At 47.9% G+C, this 22,773-nt stretch overlaps 1 protein-coding gene across 1 annotated transcript in view; it reads right to left on the bottom strand.

The window, feature by feature from the left end:
- LOC118900428 (solute carrier family 23 member 2-like) overlaps positions 1 to 10,756 on the bottom strand; it is a 41,913-nt gene extending 31,157 nt beyond the window's left edge. Inside the window, exons 1-3 of the mRNA XM_036862776.1 lie at positions 10,559 to 10,756; positions 4,674 to 4,820; positions 1,897 to 2,054 (exon numbers count right to left, since the gene is read on the bottom strand). Coding sequence (XP_036718671.1) covers positions 1,897 to 2,054; positions 4,674 to 4,820; positions 10,559 to 10,600 — 347 coding nt within the window. The 5' untranslated portion in view covers positions 10,601 to 10,756. The remainder of the gene's footprint in view (positions 1 to 1,896; positions 2,055 to 4,673; positions 4,821 to 10,558) is intronic.
- Between the last annotated feature and the right edge of the window lie 12,017 nt (positions 10,757 to 22,773).

Below are 22,773 nucleotides of genomic sequence, written 5' to 3'. Positions count from 1 at the left end.
GATTCTTTGAACTCTAGCTCCTGATTTGTTGTGTCTCTCACAGGGTTTACCAGAAGGCTAGGCCCACAGGCACTCTCAGTACTGAGATTCCAGTAGGAATATGGTACTATATCATCTTTTCTGTCAGCATCATAGGTGTCCACAATATTAGAGATGGAAGGGACTTACAGATATAACATACTTCAACTCCCTCATGTTACAGATGAGAACACTGAGACTTAGAGAGGGTGAATGGCTTGTGCAGGTTCCCACAGCACAGAAGCCAGGACTAGAATTCAGGCCCCCAGTTTCCAAGATCAGTGTTTTTCCATAATTATAGTGAACACCATCTCAGTTTAGGAGGAGGTGCTTCCCCATCTAGAAGAGCCTTGTGTTTGTAACTCTCCATGGCGCAGCCCGTGGGGGGGGGGGGGCGGGCTCCTGGGTATCCAGGCAGGTGGCTGCAAGGCCTCTCTGATGCTACCGCAGCATCTGACACTCCAGGGACTGATCCTGGAAAAGTGGGAGGGGTCCCAGATTTTAGGGGCCTAAGAGACCAGACCAAACCCTACACCTCTTTGAGCCCTTGGTGGAGGATTTAGAAGAAATCTTGGCTCTCAGAGATGGTGACAGACGGAGGAAGAGAAATAACCTGACAAAGATGCAGGCACTAATCCCCTCTCCTCAACAGAAAATGGGAGAACTTAAGCGTTGGCATATCTCCTGGAAATGACTTGCAAAAGAAGCACTTTGGAAAGTGCCTTTGATTTGGTTTAGGCAAGAAGACCACACAAGGAATGAATATCCTCTGGATGCTGTCTACAGACAGCCTATCCTGGAAATAATTGGCTACCTTGTATCAGCCTTCGCCTGTGTGGTTTGATTCAGAAAATTGATAAAGAATAAATAAATGATAAAGAGTAAATCCTAAGAGTTTTCATCACAAGAAAAATTTTTTTTCTGTTTCTTTAATTTTGTATCTATATGAGATGATGGATTTTCACTTAATTTATTGTGCTAATCATTTCTTGATTTATGTAAGTCAGATCATTATGCCGTACACTTATACAGTGCTGTCAATTACATCTCAATGAAACTGGAAGGAAAAAAAAAGAATAAATGGACATTAATTTTTCCTGTCAAGTCATTTTCTCTTAAGACAGGTCAGGCAGAAGCACATCGTAGGGAATGTTTTTCATTTTCCTCTGCAACTCCAGGGCTGAGCACAGACCTGGCACAGATTAGGTCAAAGCAGATTTACCAGTGAAGGGCCCCTTCTTGCACTGCTCCTTCTGAAGTCCAGGGAGGAGGTCCCACAATGTGTTCACTAGCCATATGCCTTGTAATTTGCAAAAGTAAAAGGTTTCAGGCATAATTGTCTGTAGCTATTTGTGTTACTTTAATCAAGAATCCTGGCTAATGTAGACAGTAAGTGTTGGAGCTAGGACTTGAACCCAGGCTCTTAGTTCTGGTCCTGTGCTCCCTCTATCATGCCACTCATGTAACTCATGTCAGGCTACAAGCCAAGCAAACCTTGCTGCTACCCTGGCAGGTAAAAGTCAGAATCCAGGGCTTGCCTGGTGGTGCAGTGGTTAAGAATCCACCTGCCAATGCAGGGGACACGGTTCGAGCCCTGGTCTGGGAAGATCTCCCATGCCGCAGAGCAACTAAGCCCGTGTGACACAACTACTGAGCCTGCACTCTAGAGCCCACGACTGAGCCCATGAGCGTACAGCCCATTCTCCACAACAAGAGAAGCCACCGCAATGAGAGGCCTGTGCACAGCAACAAAGAGTAGCCCCCACTCACCACAACTAGAGAAAGCCCACAAGCAGCAGTGAAGACCCAATGCAGCCAAACATAAATAAATTAAAAAAAAAAAAAAAGTCAAAATCCATGGGGAGGAGTTTTACCTACCTGACTCCTAAAAATACTTGCAGGAGAGTGCAAATGCCAGAGACGAAGAAAATGGTGCTGATGAGGTAGCTCTGGGTCAGGGGGTCATGCTGCAAACACAGGTCCTTGGCCAGGATGAGTGGAACTGCCACGAGTCCCCCCAGGGCCGTGAGGAAGTGCTGTGGGCAGAGCAGAGAGAGAAGATGGGCTTGGAGATGCTGTAGCTGCCTACTCCATCTTCATTCCTATTCCTACTGCCAGAGGCAAGAGCTCCACCTCTGGTCTCAGAGGAGCCTGGCCTTGAGTGACAGGCAGCGAGATCCAGGCAAACAGTGGGAACTAGGAAGGCCTGGCAGCAAGAAGCAGGGACCTAGCCAGAAGGTCTGGAGTTCAAAGGCAGGACCCTACTGCCAAGAACTGATGTTCTAGGTAAGAAATCAAGGCAGGGACACAGCACAGGAGGATATAACATGAACCAAGGAGGGGGCCTTAAGAACAAGAACAAGGCAAGAGGCTCATTATTAAAATAAGGCACAAGGTGAGGGCAAGACCATTGACCAGGAAGGCCTGAGCACATTCTCCAAGATAGATCATATGTTAGGCCACAAAACAGCCTTAGCAAATTTAAGAAGATTGAAACCATACCAAGAATCTTTTCTGTCTGCAATGGTATGAAACTAGAAATCAATAACAGGAGGAAAACTGGACACAAGTTTGTGGAACTTAAGCATCACACTTCTGAACAACCAATGGGTCAAAGAAGAAATCAAAAGGGAAATCAAAAAATATCTTAAGACAACTGAAAATGGAAACAAAACATACCAAAACTAATGGGATGCAGCAAAAGCAGTTCTAAGGGGAAAGTTTATAGCAATAAATGCCTACATTAAGAAAAAAGAAAGATCTCAAATAAACAACCTAACTTTATTCCTCAAGGAAGTAGAAAAGGAAGAACAACGTCCAAAGTTAGAAGAAAGGAAAAAACAATGATCAAAGCAGAAATAAATGAAATGAAAAACAGTAGAAAAAATTCAGCAAAACTAGAGCTGGTTTTTTAAGATAAACAAACACTTAGCTAAACTCAGAAAAAAGGAGAGAAGACACAAATAAAATTAGAAATGATACAAAAGAAATACAAAGTACCATAAAACACTAGTATGAACAGTTACACACCAACAAATTGGATAACCTAGAAGAAATGGATAAATTACTAGAAACACACAACTTACCAAGACTGAATCATGAAGAAATAGAAAATCTGTACAGACCAATAAGTAGTGAGGATACTGAAACAGTAATCAAAACTTTCCAATGAAGAAAAGCCCAGGACCAGATGGTTTCACCGGTGAATTCTATCAAACATCTAAAGAAGAATTAGCACCAAGCCTTCCCAAACTATTCCAAAAAACTGAAGAGGAGGAAACACTCCCAAACTCATTTTACAAGGCCAGCATAAACCCTGATACCAAAGCCAGATAAGGACACTACAAGAAAAGAAAACTACGGGCCCATATCCTTCATGGATATAGATGTAAAAATTCTCAACAAAACACTAGCAAACTGAATTCAACAGTACATTAAAAGGGTCATACACCATGATCAAGTGGGATTTTATCCCTGGATGCAAGAATGGTCAATATACACAAATTAAAAAATATGATACACCACATTAATTAAATGAAAGACAAAAACCATATGATCATCTCAATAGATGCAGAAAAAGCATTTGACAAAATTCAACATCCTTTCATGATAAAAATATCTACATTTTCCATTTTATTGGCTCATAATAATATTTTAAAAAATAGTATGACATTTGCTCTTCTTATTTTGTAGAAAAGCACAAAGAAGTTAACAAAAAAGTGTATCCCATCCCTGGTACCCCACATTGAACTGTTTGTAAAATTAAAAGAAACACATCTATGAGATTAGAAAATTCAAGCTACAAAAAAAAAAGATCACATTATACACAGTTCTTTACTTGGCTTTTTTCACTTAATATATATTGGTGGTCATTTTTTAACTGCAAAGTAGATACATCTTTCTCTTTCTAACAGCTACATAAAAAAATTACTTGTTAGGGTGTGCCACGGTTCTCTAAGATGGATATTTTGGGGGTGTTTCTAGGGTTTTGTTTGTTTGTTTGTTGTGATTTTACTATTACCAAAAGAAGAACATCTTTGTACTTACCTTAATGAGTCTTGCCACCATGTCTATAGAGAAATCCCTTTTTTTCTTTTTTTTTAATTTGGCCGCGCCGCACGGCTTGCAGGATCTTAGTTCCCTGACCAGGGATTGAACCCCGCCCTCAGCAGTGAAAGCACAGAGTCCTAACCACTGGACCACTGGGGTATTCCCTACAGAGAAATTCTTATGCGTTAGGGACTGGGTTAAACAATATATATGTTTTACAAGTTCATAGAAAAGTTGCACCAAATAACATTCCAACAAAAGTGTTTGAGAGTGCTTGTTTCCCAATATTTCCCAAGCACTGGTTATCAAACATCGTAGTTGTTGCCAAACAAATTATAATTGGTAACTTGAAAAAAAACCCAACACCACAATGGCCCAGTTGGTGTCCTTGACGTGACCTATTAGCTCAGCATGGGGGAGAATCCTCCCCTAACTCCACACCCCACCCCCAAACTCCTTGAGAGAAAGAGAGACTGGAGGAGCCTTGAGCCCCCTGGAGGTCAACAACATGGAAGCCAAGAATATCAGCAATTTGACCTGAGTGTGTGTTCATGTGCCTTTTGAGGCAGCGCTTCTTCGGACCCAGTGCTTATGGGTGGCATTACCTGGACCCCCAAGAAGATGCAGAGATACCATGGTGGGATATCCAGGATGCTATAAGCCAGGTGGCTACTGCTGAGACCCCTAGGCTGGCCATCCTTCTTCCTGCCTTGGCCACCTTCATGGGAGTTGAGTACACCATCACCTCTCTGCTGAGAACAAGAGAAGAACACATTTGAGCATTTCAAGAGGAATCAAGTGGACTTTTGATGCCGAAACCTCGGCCTCTGTGCACCGGTACTGAATCAAATCTGAGACAGAGTTTCGGGTGAATTAGAAAAGAATAACTTTATTATTTTGCTAGGCAAAGGGGGGACACAGTGGGCTCCTGTCCTCAAAACCTGTGTGTCCCAACCTGGGAGGATTTGGTGAGGAGTTTTATAGCAACGGTTCAAAGGTTCAAAGGTGGATTTGCTGATAAGATTAGGGTGTGTGCAGGGCCTGCACTCCTTTAATCTGATCTCAGGTAATCTGATGAATTTCTGTGGTTCTTTTAATCTGGCCTCAGGTGATCTTCTTGAGGAGCTTCTCTGGTTCCTTTAATCTGGAATGAAGAATGCTGACATCTTCCATTTATTGGGGGTTTTAGTTCTATAAAGAGCTCAAAAGATATAGTTATGTGTATCCCTTGAGGCTGAACCAGGACCCTGTCCCAAGGCTGCACTATGGTTTCTTGGCGGCTCCTCCCGTGTCTCTGCATCCCCTCCCTTCCTTGATTAGCAACTGTTTGAACCTGCCCTTTGGAACTCAGGGAAGGTCATGGAAGCTGGAGTCTGCTCCCTACAAACAAGGAACGGGGAACACGGAAAGGCTTCTGTGCCCAGGAGCCCCCTAGGGTCCTGCTCAGTTTCACTTTCTGATTTCAACCAGACAGATGGACAGCTTTCCAGAGGCAAGAGCGATGGGATAGAGATAACTGCTGGCTTGCTTGGGATTTCTAGGTCAAAAGACCAGTGATTTTCTATATTATACATCTGTAGCAAGACCTCCACATGCAGTCTGGGGCCAATCAAGAGAGGTGGGTGCCTTGCCTGAAGCCCTGGCAGAGAAGAAACTTTGTGGAGGAGGGAATGGGGGTCAACTCCACGGTCAGGAAATGGGCAGGTAAATGGGGATTCTGGCCCAGAACGGTGTAGCTGCCCTCGCATATGCTCCTACAGGCCAGCCTTGCGCCAAAGCCCTCATCACAGCATGTTTATTATAATGGATGGACTGTTTCCTTATCCATCTCTTCTGCTGGGGTGTGAGTTCCTAGAATGCATTCACTGTGCCTTATTCTTTCTGTCCCAGCTTCTAGAACAGTCTGTGTGCTCAGTCTGAACAGTCTGAGTGTACGGATGAATGAATGGATATAACACAAATGTAAATAAGTGCAGGGCATACAGAATGCTCTAGGGTCAATAGCCAAGTTACATTCCTACCAGTTTACCCCCCCCCCAATTAACTTTGAATCGTAAACCTTCTCCTCCAACTAATTGGCTATATAGTTTACCAAACTTGGGCAAATTACTAATATTTTTAAGCCTCATTTTTCTGATCTATATAACAGAGATGTCAATAACACCTACTTTGTAGTTGAGGCAGTCCTCCTCCCCCATGGGGTAGAGCACTGGCAAATCTGATCCTAATTCCTTCCCAGTACTCGGGGCCCACATCACTGGCGATGGAGAAAATGGCCCAGCGCACTGAGCCTCCAGGCAGTCGGAGGAGCCCGGGGCCGTGGTCAGGCTTGCTGATAGTGGGTGGACTGAGCCGGCCACAGCACAGCTCTGCAGAGTCACATTGTTCCTGGGCCTCAGAACAGCGTTTGCTCGTTAACCTTCTAGCATTTAGTTTCTGAAACTTAAATGTAAGGATTTTGTCTCTACTCATCTATTTAGCAATGCCTGGAAACAAGCATCCCACAACTGTTCCAGGAAGCATTCCCTGACTTCACTCCACCCCGGCCTCAGACTAGACGAGGCCTTCCCTCCTCAGAGGCATGTTTACTACAGCCCAGAACACACCTCACTACCATCATATGTTTTCTTGTCCAAAAGGCCATAAAGTCCCCAAACTTCTCTTCTCCATCTCCAGCACAGAGTTAGTGCTCATACCACTCTCTGTTGAGCTATAAAATAAATGAACCCACGTATAAAGTAATGACCATAAAGAATTTTTCTCACGGATTTTTAAAAATAAATACTTAACTGGTTAGAATTCTTTGGAAACAACACGCTGATCTTATTTAGACTCCTGAAAAGAAGGAGGCACTGATGCTACTTGGTACTTGGGTCGCACAAGAAGGACGGGTGGCTCTGCCTACGGAGGTCAAGGCCAAGCCAAAGATGGCCGGGAGGCTGCTGGAGGGAAGTCTGGAGCACTTATCGCGAGGTTTAGTGAAGGTGTGGCACGGTCAGTGAGCACGACAGCGAGAGCGGGAGAACAGGCTGAGGAAAAGAGGAGGAGCAGAAGGAAAGAGCAGCTGGCTGACTGGCTGGTTGGTTGATTGATGCTGGGTAGGCTACACAGAACAGCAGAGCGCACAGTTTGGAGTGGGGGAGACGTGGTCTGTCATTCCCCTGCTTGGCAGCCATAGGCGCTTCACTTCCCCTCTCCCAGCCTCGGTGTCCCCTTCTAACTCTGGGATGGTTGCAAAAATAATGGAAGTCTGTGTGGCTGCCTGTTACGTGTGCCGGTGATTGAGCTCACCGGGCTGGGCAGGTACAGCTGCCAGCAAACACCTCATACCTTCTCCCAGGACCTCTTGGAACTCTCAGAAAGGTGATGGGGAGGGAAACACTGACTGAGGGAAAAGTTAGTTTGGGGTCTTTTTTTTTTTTTCCTATTAAGAGTCAATGACTCAAAGAGTGTTCTCAGCCTGATGACCTCTGAATATTCTAAGTTCTGTCTAGATATCAACTTGGACCATCTGAAGGTTATGGAAACCACTTCTGTAATCGCTTTAAAACAGTTTTCTGGGAAATTGACTTTGTATGAGGCCCCACGTGAAAAAAAAAATTAGAACTGAGAGTGGGGAAAAACTTGTCTTCGTTGAGAACGGCTGGTTCTTCGCTTTCGATAAGAGCATGAGACTTCTGTGAAACCCGTCAGTCATGGCTGGTAGAAAGCATAGGGCCTGATCAAAATATATCTTTTGTTGTAAACTACCTTACGCCACTTATGCAAAGCACTGGGACAAAAAATAAAATAAGCAGGTACACAGTGTACCTGAGATTCCTGTGTGTCAGAGATGAGTCACTAGCATATTAAAGACACACATAGAAACAAGTGACATCCCAGAGATATTTTAGAGCAGGGGCTTCTCAGATGGAGGTGGAAGAAGTCCCGTCTCAGGGCACATCCGGATACGGGAAGCACCTTTATCCCAGGAGAATCCCTGGGTGGGAAAATTCTGTGACTCTTAGAGCAGCAGAAGAATGCCTACAAATCCCTTTTTGAAGGAAGAATGAACTCTTAACGAAGCTTCCCTGCCAGTGAGCACTGGTGTGAGAAGGGGGGCCATGAAGTCTCCTGGTTGGAATTGTCTATCAACTCAACACACGAGCTGTAATTTCGCCAAAAGCCTTGCTCAAAAGAGGCATTGTGCTGAGGCTTGGCATTTTATAGTGCTTTACAGTTTGCAAAGACCTTCCAATGCATCCTCTCATTTGATTCTCACAACCCAGTTGAAGGATGAGGAGACTGAGGCTCAGTGAGGCTACAATGAGGAGACTGAGGCTTGTCGGAGGTCCCCTTGTAAATGGGAGAATGGAACCCTTCTCTTCTGGTGCCGAGGGCGGTTGCTGGCAGGTGCGTCCCTGTGAGTACAGGGACGGCTCGCCAGCTCCCAGGAGCAGACCAGCAGGGCAGCAGGAGACTCTGCTGCAGAGGGGGCAGCAGTGGGAAGGAGGATTCCTGGGGCGGAAGTGAACTCCTTGGCCCTCTGACTCCATCCATCCCCCATACAGCCTCCCACTCCCCGACGTGCCCCTCTAGCTTTGCTTCCTAACACTTCCATTCAGCTGACTCTAGCCAGTGGGATTGTCCATATCCCTCCAAACGTGGCCTCAATTATCCTGCCTCAGTGCCTTTGCTCACCCTGTGCTCCCTACCTGATCCCCATGACCCTGCTTCCCCTAAACCCGCCTTCAATGAGCTCAATGCCTCCTTTTCCTTCACCTCTTCTGCTTCCCCCACCTGATATGATTGTCCTCCTTGTACTCCCAACACATCTTGTCGCTGTTATGTAATTCACCATCTTCTCCCTTGTATCAGAAATATTTTTTTATACCCCGCTTTCCCCTAGCTAGGCCATAAGCTTTCAGGGTGGGGAAGCTGTCTTCCCCATGTTTATATCCCTAGACGATTCTAGCAAAGCAATATGCACTTGAAAACCAAAAACATCTCAGAAAACGGCCTCTTAATCTGGGTGCTGAAACTGAGGCTTTGAAGAAAATGACAAGACAGGCCACTGAAAAAAAGTCAGATATGTGTCCAGACTCCTCCACTCCCCACTGGCCTCAGGTGAGCTGAAGAGGTGGAAAACATCACAGCCTTCAGAAAATGGAGTCTTCAACTTATCTCCCAAGATTTTTTTTTTTTTTTTTTTTTGGCTTCCATAAGGTAGTGGCAGAAGTGTTTAAAAAAAAAAAAAGGCCCCAAATGGAGTCACTTATGCTAAGCCCCATGTCGGCAAACCAAGACTTAATATCTAACCTAACTGCAGTTTCAGTCTCTCCCAGGAATGTAACCTTTAACCAGTCAGTCTGGAATTATCTGTTCAGCACTAGTGAGCTGATCTGCCTGGTAGACACCTGCTTTCAGGAAAGTGACCTCACCAGAAACAATCCACTCTTTGATAGAATAACTTCCTTGCCCTGCCTCCTTCTGCCAATAAAACTCTTCCATTTTGTACAGCTCCTCAAAGCTCCTTTCTATCTGCTATGATGGGATGCTGCCTGTTTCATGAATCATTGAATAAAGTCAATTAGAGCTTTAAATTTACTCCGTTGAATTTTGTTTTTTAACAGAAGGAATTCTGAGGAGAAGAGAGGAGATTTCTCTCAGGTGTCTTCCACAATATTCCAGAAGAGATAGTCAGGGTCTCTTTACCAGAAGGCTGACCAGCAGTGGGCAGGGTCTGACAGCCTGGCTCCAGGCGATAGTTCGGAGGGCCCAGCCTAGGTTCGTGGGTGGCACCTGTCCCACAGACACCATGGCTGCGCCTGGTGGGGGGAGGCTCTTTCTGGCTACGATGGGCAGAGGGTCCCCACTCAGTCCCCCCTGTTGTTTTTAGGTGGCCAAAATAGGTTGGAGAGAATGGTGGGACCAGGGCTCAAGGACGAGCTACAGAGGCCTCCAGATGGGTTACTGTCACTTTACTTCTCTGGGCCTCAGTTTCCTCATCTGTAAAATGGGAACAGAGGTGCATGCTTCATTGGCTTGAAGGTAGAAAATAAAGTACATAAAGTGCCTGGGGCATACTGGTTATTCAGTAAATGTTAGTTCTCTCTCTCTCTCTCTCTCTCTCTCTGCTTCCCTCTCTCTTTCTCTTTGTTTTGCTTCAGAAAGGGCTTCTGATCAAAGAAATCATAATGCTGAGAAACCTGCAAAACAAACATTTAGATTCAACAGAGTAAAGCAAAGAGGACCTTTCAGCTCTCCCTTCTTCCTTTGTAATTCATTCATAGAGTTTAGCACCCAGGGAGGAATCTTTGCCTTTGTGAGGGTGAGGTTGGGAGGACAGCTCTAATAATCGAAAGTCTTACCTAGAACATGAGTCAATGTCCTTAGCACTAAAAATGAACCGGCATTAGGACTTCATGCTGGGACCCCCTCCAGGCGTCTTTCCTCCTTTCTGCTATCCCACCCCACCCCTTATGCTTCCCTCTCTTCTACCAGCGCTCACCAAGGGCTCGGGGTGCTCACAGCTGGTGATGGCAGAGTTCATGGCCGCTTGGGGTCTTCTTTTGGCTTCCTCTCAGAACAAAAAAGAAGTGAAGTTGCTCCAGGAGCGGAAGATTAACGTCTCACCGCCTGCCAAAATAATCAGAGAAAGATGAGGATCTGGGCCAGCTCCGGGGAGGGTGGGGCCTCCAAGCCCCACCTGCCAGTCTGCAACAGACTCCCCCTCCAGCCCTCTCTGGTCACACCGCAGGGGACCAAGGTGCCTTCAGTGGCAGGGAATGTTTCACAATTTGCTAAGTATGGGTAATTGCAGAGAAGTTAATGATTCCTCTTGGTACCGAGGAAACAAATCAGGGTGTAACCTGTTGGGATGTGGCAGGAGAGCACTTTCCGGAAGCCAGGTTGCCAGGGGCAGGAGACGAGGGGGATGAGGGTGAGGCTCTGGGCTGAACATAGAGGCTTTTCTGTTTTCTAAAGCTGATTTCTAGTGACTGGTTGAGCCGGAACGAAAGCATTGCAAAAGTAGCGCAAGTAGCCTGGCCCCTGAGATGCACTAATGCAGTCATTAGCGAGGAAAAGGTATTACTGCTGACCTGGGAGAGGCCACTAAGGCTCATGGCGGGAGCAAAGGCCTCAGGTGAGAGATGGAGGAAAAAAATGCTTCTAATCCTTGAGTGCTTGTCTCCCTAATACCCAGAGACTTCTAATAACCCCCCTTTCAGAGAGACAAGTCCAGGAAGGCATAGTCTTGCTCTTATTCTGCACAGGGCACTAAAACGCTCCTCCAAAACTCTCAATAAACCCCACTCTATTAAGTCCAGTGCAAGCAAATACCTGCTATTCATAATGATGGAATGTTCTGGAATGGGTAGCACTGGGTCTCAAATTTCGGGAAACACACAGTGGGACACACGTAGACGTTGATGGGAGTCGGTCCAAGAGGAAGCCCTGAAAAACACTACAATGAGAAGTCTGACAAGGGAGGGGACAGAGCTGACTTAGGCTGTAACAGAAAAACCAAGGTTAGAAGAAGAGAGTCAAAGGTCACTAATTACTGAATACTTAACTGTGCACTGCACTACACCTTTTTTTTTTTTTTATCTTACTTAATGTTCACAACAAACTAGCATTCACATCCTTATTTTACAGGATTAAAAATCCTGTAAATTCAGATTTTTTTAAGATTAAGAAATTCGGGTGTCGATGGGTTAAGCTATTTGCCCAAGATTCATAGCAAATGCAGGAGCTGAGATTCAAACCCAGACAGTCTTGTTCCACAGCCCACGGGGTTCAAGGAGATGCCCAACGGAGACAGGCAAGCGCCCTGGGTCTGAAGATGCGCAGGGTGAGGCTCAGAGGAGATGGTCCAGGGAGTGTGGCCGGAGGGGCTTCCCCGTGCTACCTGGAAAGGAAACACAGATCCTCTACAAAAGGCACCAGGGGCTCCAGGTTCACCTGAGAAGGGAAAGTGAGGCTGCTCGGCTCCAGGCGGCATGGGTCCTGCAGCTGTTGGGGTCCCCTGAGCACACTAAGTGTGCAGTTCCCAGGGCGGGTGAGGCAGGAGGTAAGGAGAGAGACCAGGTGCCAACATTCACGTGGCCAGTGAACAGCACAAGCTTCGGCTGATGCTCCAGGAAGGCCTGGCTGGGGGGTGCGGGGGTCCGAGGGGGGGCTGCCTGCACTACCCCCAGCCCCCCTACCCTCACAGACCTGTGGGCACAGGCAAAGTTGGGGTCACGCTGGACATCTCTTTACCCCGTCACCTTCTAGGACGGCACGGAGGGAGGGGGCTTCTCAGACCCTGCCCTCCCCACACTGAAGGTCCTTCCTCACTCCACTTCGCCCTTCCCTCTCCCTGCCGTTTGCGGGGGTGTACAATTAAACTCCTCTGTAACGTGAGATAAAATGGTGCGGGATTAGCTACACAGCTGAGGCAAAGCAGAAAGATGGTCTCCTGTCACCCCTTCGTTTGGTTGCCTGTACAGTGTGTTCAGAGCCTTCCTCCCTCTTTATCCTCGGGTTCTCTCTTCTGAGCCTGACACTCTTTGTCTCACACGGTTCTTTGTACAGGTCCTCCCAGCGTTCACCCTTTGGCTTGCGGTCACTGCTGCTGTCCCCACCGTGCTCAGCAGCTCGGAGGAGGAGCCAAGCCAGTCCCTTTCCTTTTCCTCCACCTTCCACGCCGTAGAAGTCACTTCCAGGGAATTCCCTAGCGGTCCAGGGGTTAGGACGCGGCAATTTCACTGCCGAGGGCCCGGGTTTAGTCCCGGGTCAGGGAACTAAGATTCCGCCAGCCGCGCGCCTCGGCCAAAAAAAAAAAAGAAAAAGAAGTCACTTCCACAGACTAGTCCCTCCACTCATCATTGGCCAGGCCCGGCTTTGAAACAGGAGGGAAGGGGGCAGGGCAGAACCTTTAAACAAATGACATAGCCCTTGAGGATATGACATAAACCGGCTAGAACCTACTAGGTTCAAGATGGCTGAAGATTCGACTCCCAGTAGCCCTTGAGCCGCGCTCTACGCTCATTATAATATATTAACATGCTAATGACACACCCACAGGCGCCATGGCGGTTCTGAGGCCGACCATAAAAGGCCAAAAAGTGGGCGTGGTCCATTTCCTGGAAATCCCCGCCCCTTCTCCAAGATAGTTGAAATACTCCTCCCACTCATTAGCCTATGAAATACCCAGCCCATGAAAACTAACCGCCCCGTATTTCGGGGCCTCTCGCCTTCTGAGATGGCCCACACTCTGTCTGTGGAGTGTGTTTCTCCCATGGCTGCTCTCACTTTCGGAGATGACCCCATGCCCTGGGGCCACTCTTGCCTTTTGAGACTGTCCGCATTCTATGGAATGTGTATATCTCTAAATAAATGCACTTCTTACCTATCGCTTTGTCTCTCACTGAATTCTTTCTGCACTGAGACATAAAGAACCTGAACTTCAGTAGGTCCTGAGACCAGGTGTGTGATTTTAATTAAAAGACAGTGGGTTCAAGTCCCAGTCTGGGTTTTGGCTGGGTTCAAGTCCCATCTGAGTTGTGCAGTTTCAGCTTCTGCTACCATTTCTCACCCCAAAGCCACGGTGGTACCTGCAACTCTCCCACGGCCTCAGCTGCCCCAGCTGGTGGTCCTGCTACCCCATACACACACCAGCCTGAGGTTCGCCACACACACCCAACACATTCACATGTGATTATTTATGACGCTGTGTTTCAAGTTACGGAAATCTTGTTCTAATAATTAGCTCTCGCAATGAGAGAAATTGATTTTAAGAATATGGAGTCTCTCTGGGAACCCATGATCTTTCCTCAAACACGTGAAAGAGTTAAAATTCTTCCATTACATTTGCACACATAAACTTCTAATCCCAAATCTGAGGCAGTTCCTCAGGCCCCAGCCACTTTGGGAGGAGAAAGGCACTGGATCTCTCCATATGTAATGCATAATGGCCCCACCGAAAGCACCATCTTTGTGTGGAGTAAGCTACACAGGGAGGCTTGACCTGGACCTTTTCACCGTTGAGGTCAGCTAAATTGGCTGTTGGCTGTCATAGGAGGGAATCTGCCAAGAGACAGCCATGGGGCAAGTCACACCTGACAGCAAGAATGAAGGAGGCCAGCAGGGTTTCTCAGAAGGTCAAGCTAAACTCAGGGTGCACCTCTTGGTTTTGCCATTGAGAATCCGTTTAGCTTCCCCTCATTTTCCTCTTGGGAACCATCCTGACCCACAGCAACCAGTCCATGGGCTTCAGGCAGAGTTTACTCTGCCCCGTGGTGCCCTGCATGAGGGTGAGGGGCCAGCTGGAGCACTGCAAACTCCTGGCCACAGCCTTGGATTAGCAATGGTCATGGCAACCAACCAGAGACAATAGATGCAATGGAATTTCGCTGGGACTCTGAGGAGAGAGGCATTCTCTCTCGCTAAACCTGAACCTAAAGGATGCTGGTCTGTAGCTGCTGACAGGCATCTCATGATACATAGACCAGGTCCCAGTGATCTTTGAATCTATACATCAAGCCATACACCTCTGCTAAAAAGTCCTCTTTTTGGCTTAAACAAATTTGATTTGTGTTTTCTGTCATTTGCAACCAAACAACCAATCCACAACTTATACTTTTATCTCCAGTCCTAGACTGGTTCTAGAATAACATACAACATTTGCCAACTGTTTACCCTTCACCAACAATGATTGTTAAACTTCAAGGGCATTAAAAATAACTTAAACATCGATTCCAATGCTGACGACCTCAACATATTTCTACACAACAGAATCAATTGCCTAAAATGTGACAAAAACAACCCAAGAGAGTATTGAGGAAACAATTTAAAGACTACTTGTCTCTGAGATGCTTCATTCAAATGAAAACCTCATTCGTTAATCTTATACTCTTGATGTGAAAGGCCAAGAAACCAACATTAGTCGTGGAGGCTGGGGGTTTCTAAATCTTTATCAAGCTCTGACTTGTTTTAACAGAAATTGAAGGTGTAGAATTTTAGGTTTGTATTTGCAAACTTATTTACTTCAAATTTTGATACATGCAGCTTGGGAAAGCTGCCTCAAGTGGATTGTGGCTTTTAATTTATGACCTCCTGGTCTAAATAATTCCCATACTCATGCTTAATTAAATCCCCATTTATAATGCAGGGATTGGCAAACTATGACTCACAGGCCAAACCTGGCCCATGGCCCATTTGTGTAAATAGAGTTTTCTTGGAACACATCGATGCCCATTCATTTATATATTCTCTATCGTGGCTTTTATGTAACAAGGGCAGCGTTGAATAGTTGTGACAAGCCAGAAAGCCTAAAATAATTTATTACCTGGCCCTTTATAGAAAAAGTTTGCAGATTCTTGCTCTAGGACACCAGTCCGAAAACTTTAAACGTCCTCAGCATATACTATTTCATCTATAATTATACAATGGAGGTATGATTTAAATAAATAAATTTAAACAAAGTATAACTAAGAACTTTTAAAAAATCTTATTTTCTGGACTTCCCTGGTGGCACAGTGGTTAAGAATCTGCCTGCCAATGCAGGGGACACACGTTTGAGCCCTGGTCCAGGAAGATTCCACATGCCGCAGAGCAACTAAGCCCGCGAGCCACAACTACTGAGCCCACATGCCACAACTACTGAAGCCCAGGCGCCTAGAGCCCGTGCTCTGCAACAAGAGTAGCCCCCGCTCGATGCAACTAGAGAAAAGCCTGCATGCAGCAACGAAGACCCAATGCAGCCAAAAATAAAATTTTTTAAAAAATCCTATTTTCTCTTCTTTTTTTATATATCGTTTTCAGATTCTTTTCCATTATAGGTTATTGCAATATATTGAATATAGTTCCCTGTGCTACATAGTAGGTCCTTGTTGTTTATTTTATATACAGTAGTGTGTATCTGCCCTATTTTCTCTTCTTCAGTTGATATCAGTCTTTGCTTTTCTCTTCCAAAGCTCAACATACTACGAGCTTTCCTTTGAGTTCACTCTTCCAGAGCCCAGGTATGATTCCAGGGCTTCTTGACAGCAAGAGTCACATGTTCTGGCTTAATAGGAACATATCAGGCAATTTGCCAGTTATAATCTTTTTTCTCTGTTCTTGTGTAACTGAATGCTTCTGCTAACCCTTCAGCTTGTCTCTGTCCCTCTGTGTCCATGTCCTTCTGTTGGGCAAGCCAGGCCCAGGGAAGAATATCCAGGTGGGGTCCCAGGAGACAGGGCTGGACGCCTGGATGAGATGGTACTGACCTGGGGGCTGCTGACTGTAAAACCAAAACCTGAAAGCAGCTTTTGGAGAGTGGGGTTGAAAACCATTACTCTAATACAACCAGGCAGATTCCAAAGTTAGAAAACAGGTTGCCAAAATTTAGCTGCTGCTCCAAGCTGCCCCTTGCCCTGCAGCCAGCTTTGGTGTCTTTATCATTTCAGCTCTTCCTACGGCACCCTCTGCTACCCCTGCTGCCGGGTCAATGAGACTTGGAGAAGAGGGTGGGGCTGGATGGGCAGAGACCAATGAAAGCCAGATGGGTTCTCATGCAGAGACACCTCTGGCATGAGAGGTCCTGGGTTTACAGACTCCATCAGCTTGAAGTGCCCTATCTGACCTTTTCCCCAGGCCTGAGCACCATTCTGCAGCCTTCTTGGGTCACCTCGTGACCCACATATTCCAGAGGGCAATATTCCAGAGCCCTTCTTGGCAACTCATAACTCACCCTGCTACTGCCTGGCCATTAGAGGATCTGGGAAATCAGAGGATGCCTGGTAGCTATAAATCAAAGGCTATGAGTTAGCGTCCTTAGTTGCAAGCAACAGAAACTGACTCTGACCAACTTAAGCAAACAATGGGCAGTTATTTGAACAGCACTGGTAGCTCAGTGAATGAAGAGTTGACCAACCAGGAGTTGGGAAGGATAGCAGTAGTGGGTCTAGGGTCACAGCAGAAGGAACACGGACTTTCTCTTTCAGGGTATTACCGGCGGGTAACTCAGCCCCACCCACTGTCTCTTCCTTGTGCCATCACTCAGAAGTCAGACTCCAAGGAGATGGGATCTGATTGGGCCCGCCTGGGCTATGTGCCCACCCCTGCAGGCAGCCCACGGCATTAGGGTGGAGGTGGGGTCCTGCAGCTGGCAGCTCTCTGGGAGGCGTAGAATGGGGAAGGGGCAGTTTTTCCAAAGGAAAGGGAAGTAAGGCAGGAGGAAGATGCAGGAAGGAGGCGGCCACTCGGCACCGTCACCACCATCCTGGGTGGAGGAGCCCAGCAAGTTTTCCCACGCAAGTTGTGTGCTACTGCAGCAAGTGAACCGGCCACGTGGTCAGGAGGCAATACAACAACGGAGTGGGCCTCCTCCCTATGCTCCTGCCACGCAGAAGCGCTCTCCACCTCTACCCGCCACTAAGCACGCACCTGGAAGGGGATTATCTGCTGCCTTCCCCACTTCCCCAAGAAACAGAAGTTTACTGTAGCTGGTACACCCTGGTTCTGCACTATTAATGCGTGTTTTCTGTGCAGATATTTTCCTCTCCCCACTCTCCACCTATTCTAGGTGACACAGCTCTAAGGCAAGCAGGCAGGAACCCTGAACTGATCAAGTTTTAGAACAACACAGTTAATTTCTTGCACCCCTTGATTTTCCAGACTGCGAGTCCTACCCTCCAGCGTGGGAACTCACCCGGCTGGCTGAGGCTCCTCAGGCAGGGGCCACTGATCACAGACCCGAAGGAGCGCCGTTCACGACCACGGGGAGCCGGATAGAATCACACGCAGCGACGCGGAGCCTCTCGAGGACAGGGTTCAGGGTGACTCCCCGGGCTGCAAGAGGGGGAGGGGCCCACAGAACACTAAATGGCTTGAGCAGATCCAGGGCCAACGGCAGGATAAGGAGAGGGGGTGATGCAGACGGTTAGAGGCTGCGGACCAGATTCAGTCCTGATTCACAGGAAAAGACTAGAAAAAGAGGGGCATGGAGGATGCAGTTTAAGCCCCCTATGCCAGACTTGGCATTTCTAAAAGAACTGACCTCTTCCTGCAGAGGGAAGGGGCCATTCCAAGAGGCCTCTAGGGCAGAGGGGTGTTTACCAGAACGAGTGGCACTGGCTGGTACCAGGCAGGTGTCACCGGCCACCAGGCGGGAAGCGGGGCACTTTACTGGAGGGGCCCTCGGTGCCCACCAAATGGCAGGGGCCGGGCCCATTGCAGAAACTGAGTACAGGGGAGGATTCTGAACCCACAGCAAAGCTGGAGCAAATGAGGCATAGTTCCAAGACAGCTCTTCAGAATGTAGGGCCTGTGAGGGTCCTTTTTGTCTGTGCTTCCAGGAGTTTCTGCCATTTCAAGGGCAACTTGACCCACAGACTCATGAACTCTCAGCTAAAAGTGTGGAAGTGAGGTGTGTGCTTGGGAAGGTCTCAGGAGACCAGGGGCACAGAGCTCCCACACGATCCTAGCCCCAGCTGACCCCATACCCCTGCGATGGCAGCCAGCTGAGGCCCAGGGACAAAGACTGAAAGAAGCAGATGCGGCTGGAGACTGGGGGCAGGAAGCAGCCCATGTTTACTTGCTGCCTTTAAGGCAGAGACCCCAGGGAATAAAGCACCCCCTTCAGGTGAGACACTCAGAGGCTTATCCAGATTCAAGACAAGTTCTGCTGGGCCCCTTGGTGGGAAGGAGAGGAGGAGGGGCGGGCACGGTGCCAGGAGGGGGAGGAGAGCTCTTTGCCCAGGATCCAGTCTCGGCCAGCTGTCCTGAGAGACCCTGGGGAGTGGCTCACCCACAGACCCAGGCACAGTTTGTGCGGGGCAGAACCAGTGTCCGCTCCCCGCCCCTTTCTTTGTTGGGACATAAGACTTATTAGGAAGACTCTGTGGAAGAATGATGTTTTGGAAATAATAATAGTGCTAGATTCCTCAGGCCAAAAAAAAAAAAAATCACTATTTATAAAGGGAAGGATTTCACCCTGCAGGTAGTTGAGGGGTCGATGATGAGGGGAAATGGAGAAAGTCAGAGCCTTGGGGGGGTGTCTCCAAGAGGTGGCTGAGCCCCACTTCCTGAGGGAGAGTCCAGCAAGAGGACAGCAAGACCCAGAAGGGACCATCTGCATGACAGGTCCAAGTGGCAGGGACCCACACTCCACCCTCCCAGGTCACTGAAGCAGCTGAATGATTCCTGGATCCTCGAGCCAGAGAATCAGAGAGTCAGAGGTGATCATGATGGCTGATGGGCCTGAAATGACAAGAGCCTTCTCGTGGGGACATACGTGAACGGAAGAACATGGACCAGAGAGACAACAGACACCTCCGGGGACACCTGAGAGCACAGGTGGCTCTGGGCCAAATGGGGCCTTCCCTAAAGCCTTGGCACTACCCACGTGCTCCAGAATTTAGCCACAAACTCCAGGAAAGGGGGAAACCCCAATCCAAAGGTTAAACATCTGCCATCCCGGTAGAATGGAGGGTCACAATAAAAATGAGCATTTTCTACTTTTGGCCCACCTGCATTTTTCTAATTGAAATTCATACTCTTATGGACACCGTAAGGAGAAAGGAAGGCTGAGCCTCTGCATAAGTAGAACATTTCTCCAGGAGTAGCAACTGTGGCTGTGTGGGCCACGGGCAAAGCAGAGTCAGTGTTTGTCTTCCCCACACGCCACCTCCGTGCTCAAATCAGGGACTAGTTATCATGGAGGGGGCCCGTGGTTGGCCCTCCATTGCGCCATCCCCAATGTTGTACTGGAGACAGTGGTGTCCTGGCACTGGGTCCACTGTAGTTCCTCTGCTATCCAGGGGTTGATGGCAGCAGAGGGGGTGGCAGCCCAGGTCTGAGGACCCCACCCAGCTCCTGTATGTCCTCCCCACTCGAGTGTGGGCACCGGCTCCTCTTTGTGAGCCAGCTGCAGCAGTTGTGGGAGCCCAGAGCCGGAGACCTGCTAAGATCTGTGCTATACGCTGAATGTTTGTGCTCCCCCCAAATTCATATGTTAAATCCTAATGCCCAATGTGATGGTATTTGGAAGTGGGGCCTTTCGGAGGTGATCAGGTCATAGGGATGGAGCCCTCAAAACTGGGATTAATACCCTTATAAAAGAGACACCAGAGAGTTCCCTCGCCCTTTCTGCCATGTGAGGACACAGCAAGAAGATGGCCGTCTATGAACCAGCACATGGGTCCTCACCAGACACTGAAACTGCCAGCACCTTGATCTTGGACTTCTTAGCCTCCAGAACTGTTGTTAAAGCCACCGGTCTATGGTATTTCTATTATTACAGCCCAAACAGAGTAAGACAATCTGGCATGTGTGGAATTCCCTTGTGATTGGCTTTACAAGAAGAGAGTGGCTTTGGCCTCTGGGCTTTTCTTCGCTCAATTTCTCTCAATAGGAGTTTGACCTAAATACTTTTTGCACGTGGTATCCATCTTCTCGTCCATCATTTCTAAGGGGGCTGAGTAGCAGTGGAGCTTGGGCTACACATTAAAGTTGCTTCTCCTGAGAGGCACACAAGGTGGCCGTCATGGGTGGTTTCTGCCCAGCTCTGACCAAGACCCACGTGAACTCAGTCCTCCACTGAATGCCAGCCTGGCAAGATGTTCAAAGGCTGATTTCAGGGCCCACTAGTGTGAACATTGCTTCTCCCTTTTTTGCCTCCACCTTCTTTTCTTTCTGGGAAGTAGAATTCTAGATTATGAAAGCTGAAAGGAACTATAGAAGAAACTAAGGTCCAGAGAAGGAGGGAACCTGCTTGGTCCACGCACCTCATCTCAGTGAATGACACCAGCATCCACCAATACCCAAGCCAGAGCTCAGTTCACCATATGCAAGTCTTCCCAAGTTCTACCAAATTCCTCTTCTACAATAAATATATCGCATGTGTGTCCAGTTCTTCAATGGTAGCAAGTATATTAATTTCATCTAAGCCAACTTCATTACATCAACTCTTCAAACATAAATCTAGTCATGTCATTCTCCTTTTTAAAACTCTTTCTTACTTGCCTGTGCCCCGCAGATACAGTAAAATGAACAGTTAGCCTGGCCTATGATGTCCTTCAGGATTTGGCTCCTCCAAGCCCCATTGCTTCCGTCAGAGTGTCTGGCACACACAGGAGGTCCTCCATGAAGAGCAGTCGGATGGAATCCCATTATCCAGGCCTATTCAGTATGTCTCAGTCAATAACTTGTGGCTGTGGACTCTTGGGCCAGGTCTTTGTCCGCAAAGAGGTGGACCCCAACTCCTCCCCTTCCACAGTCCATGGGTCCTGGCTACACCACCATAGGGGACGCCTGAAAGCACGGGTTCCGGCCTTCTCTGCCTGAGCCCAGGATCGACACCATGAGATGGACTACTGGTCAAGCAGCCCGCAGGGCATGAGATGCCGCTGCCACAGTGGGGAGGAACTGGGCTGGGTTTCCTCTAAAACTTTAGGAATCTCATCTCCATTGCAGAGGATGACACAGCCCCTCAGAGAGGGGCATAGCTTAACCAAGGTCTTTGGCCTCCATGCTGGTTTTAAAATGTACCTGGGATTTTGCTTTCATTCAGGTAAGATGAGGCCGACAGATCAGGAGATGACTGCCATTGAAAAGGTAGTTTGTTACTCACAGTTCCCAAGAAGGGGGGCATGGCCCACCACGTAGGGCCACACAGAGAGGCACCTGAGTCAGTCACGGGGCAGAATGAGGGAGGGGAAAGCTTGGGCAAAGGCCTGTCTTGTGTTTTTTGCAGGAAGGAATGAGTGAGGCAGGGTAAGTAGCTGAACAGGCTAAAGATTGGTTAGTGTGAATAATTCTGGGGGGCTCTGGGGCTTAGGTGCTGTCACCACTTGTGTGGTATCTTGCCCTGGGAGGATTAGGGCAGGGGGATGGATGGTGGCTTGGCCAGATGAAGGAGGCGGCTGAGGGTACGCTCTGGATTGGATGGTTTGCATATGAAAGGCACACTCACAGGTGAGCCATTTGCTATCTCTAAGAATTGGGTAGCCCTGAGAAGGGCAGTCTTTCTCTGGTTAGTGAGCCCCAAATGCCAGGAAACAAGAAACTATAGTTAATACAATACTAGACGGAGAGGTTTTAAGTGTCTCACAGGCTCACTACTCGCCAGAGCAGCTCCTTGGGGGTGTTACCTTTGCCCCCATCCCCTTTGTAATGACCCCAGAAGTCCGTTCTTCCATGAAAACGGCTCATGGAGAAGGACCATGGAAGGCTTCTGGGAGAGAGGAGTGAGAGTCCTAAATAAAACATTTCCTTGCCATCCTTTTTAAACAAGATTTGCAGTTTGGTGGGAAAAAATAGACTGATGTTGGAGCGGAGGTAGAAGGAGAGAGGTGCCAGAGAGCTCAGAAGAAAGTGGCTACAAGACGGCTTAGAGCCCAGGAGGGTCCCTGCGGCTTGAGTCACCTGCTCCTTAGTCACTTGGCTTTTGGTCTGGGATCAAACTGGACAGTCGCAAAGGTCAGTCCTTGCTGATGTCTGTCTCCTTCCCTCCCTCAGATCTGCTCTGGGCTGGAGCAAGGCATGTAGAGAACTGGGAAGTGGGGGGCGGATACAGCTGCCGCTCTCAAAGCAGAGGCACAGGGAATTCCCTGGCGGCGCTCTTACTGCCGAGGGCGTGGGTTCAGTCTCAGGTCAGGGAACTGACTAAGATCCCGCAGGAAAAAGAAAAAGGAAAAGAAAAGAAAAAAAGGCAGCACAATCAGGCTTAGCGACTTGGATTTGTGGAGAAGGAAG

Source organism: Balaenoptera musculus, chromosome 9 (assembly GCF_009873245.2).
Source record: "Balaenoptera musculus isolate JJ_BM4_2016_0621 chromosome 9, mBalMus1.pri.v3, whole genome shotgun sequence".
Classification (NCBI taxonomy): Eukaryota; Metazoa; Chordata; class Mammalia; order Artiodactyla; family Balaenopteridae; genus Balaenoptera; species Balaenoptera musculus.
Note: the sequence above shows the minus strand (reverse complement) of the source record. Positions and strands in the feature narration are given on the sequence as shown.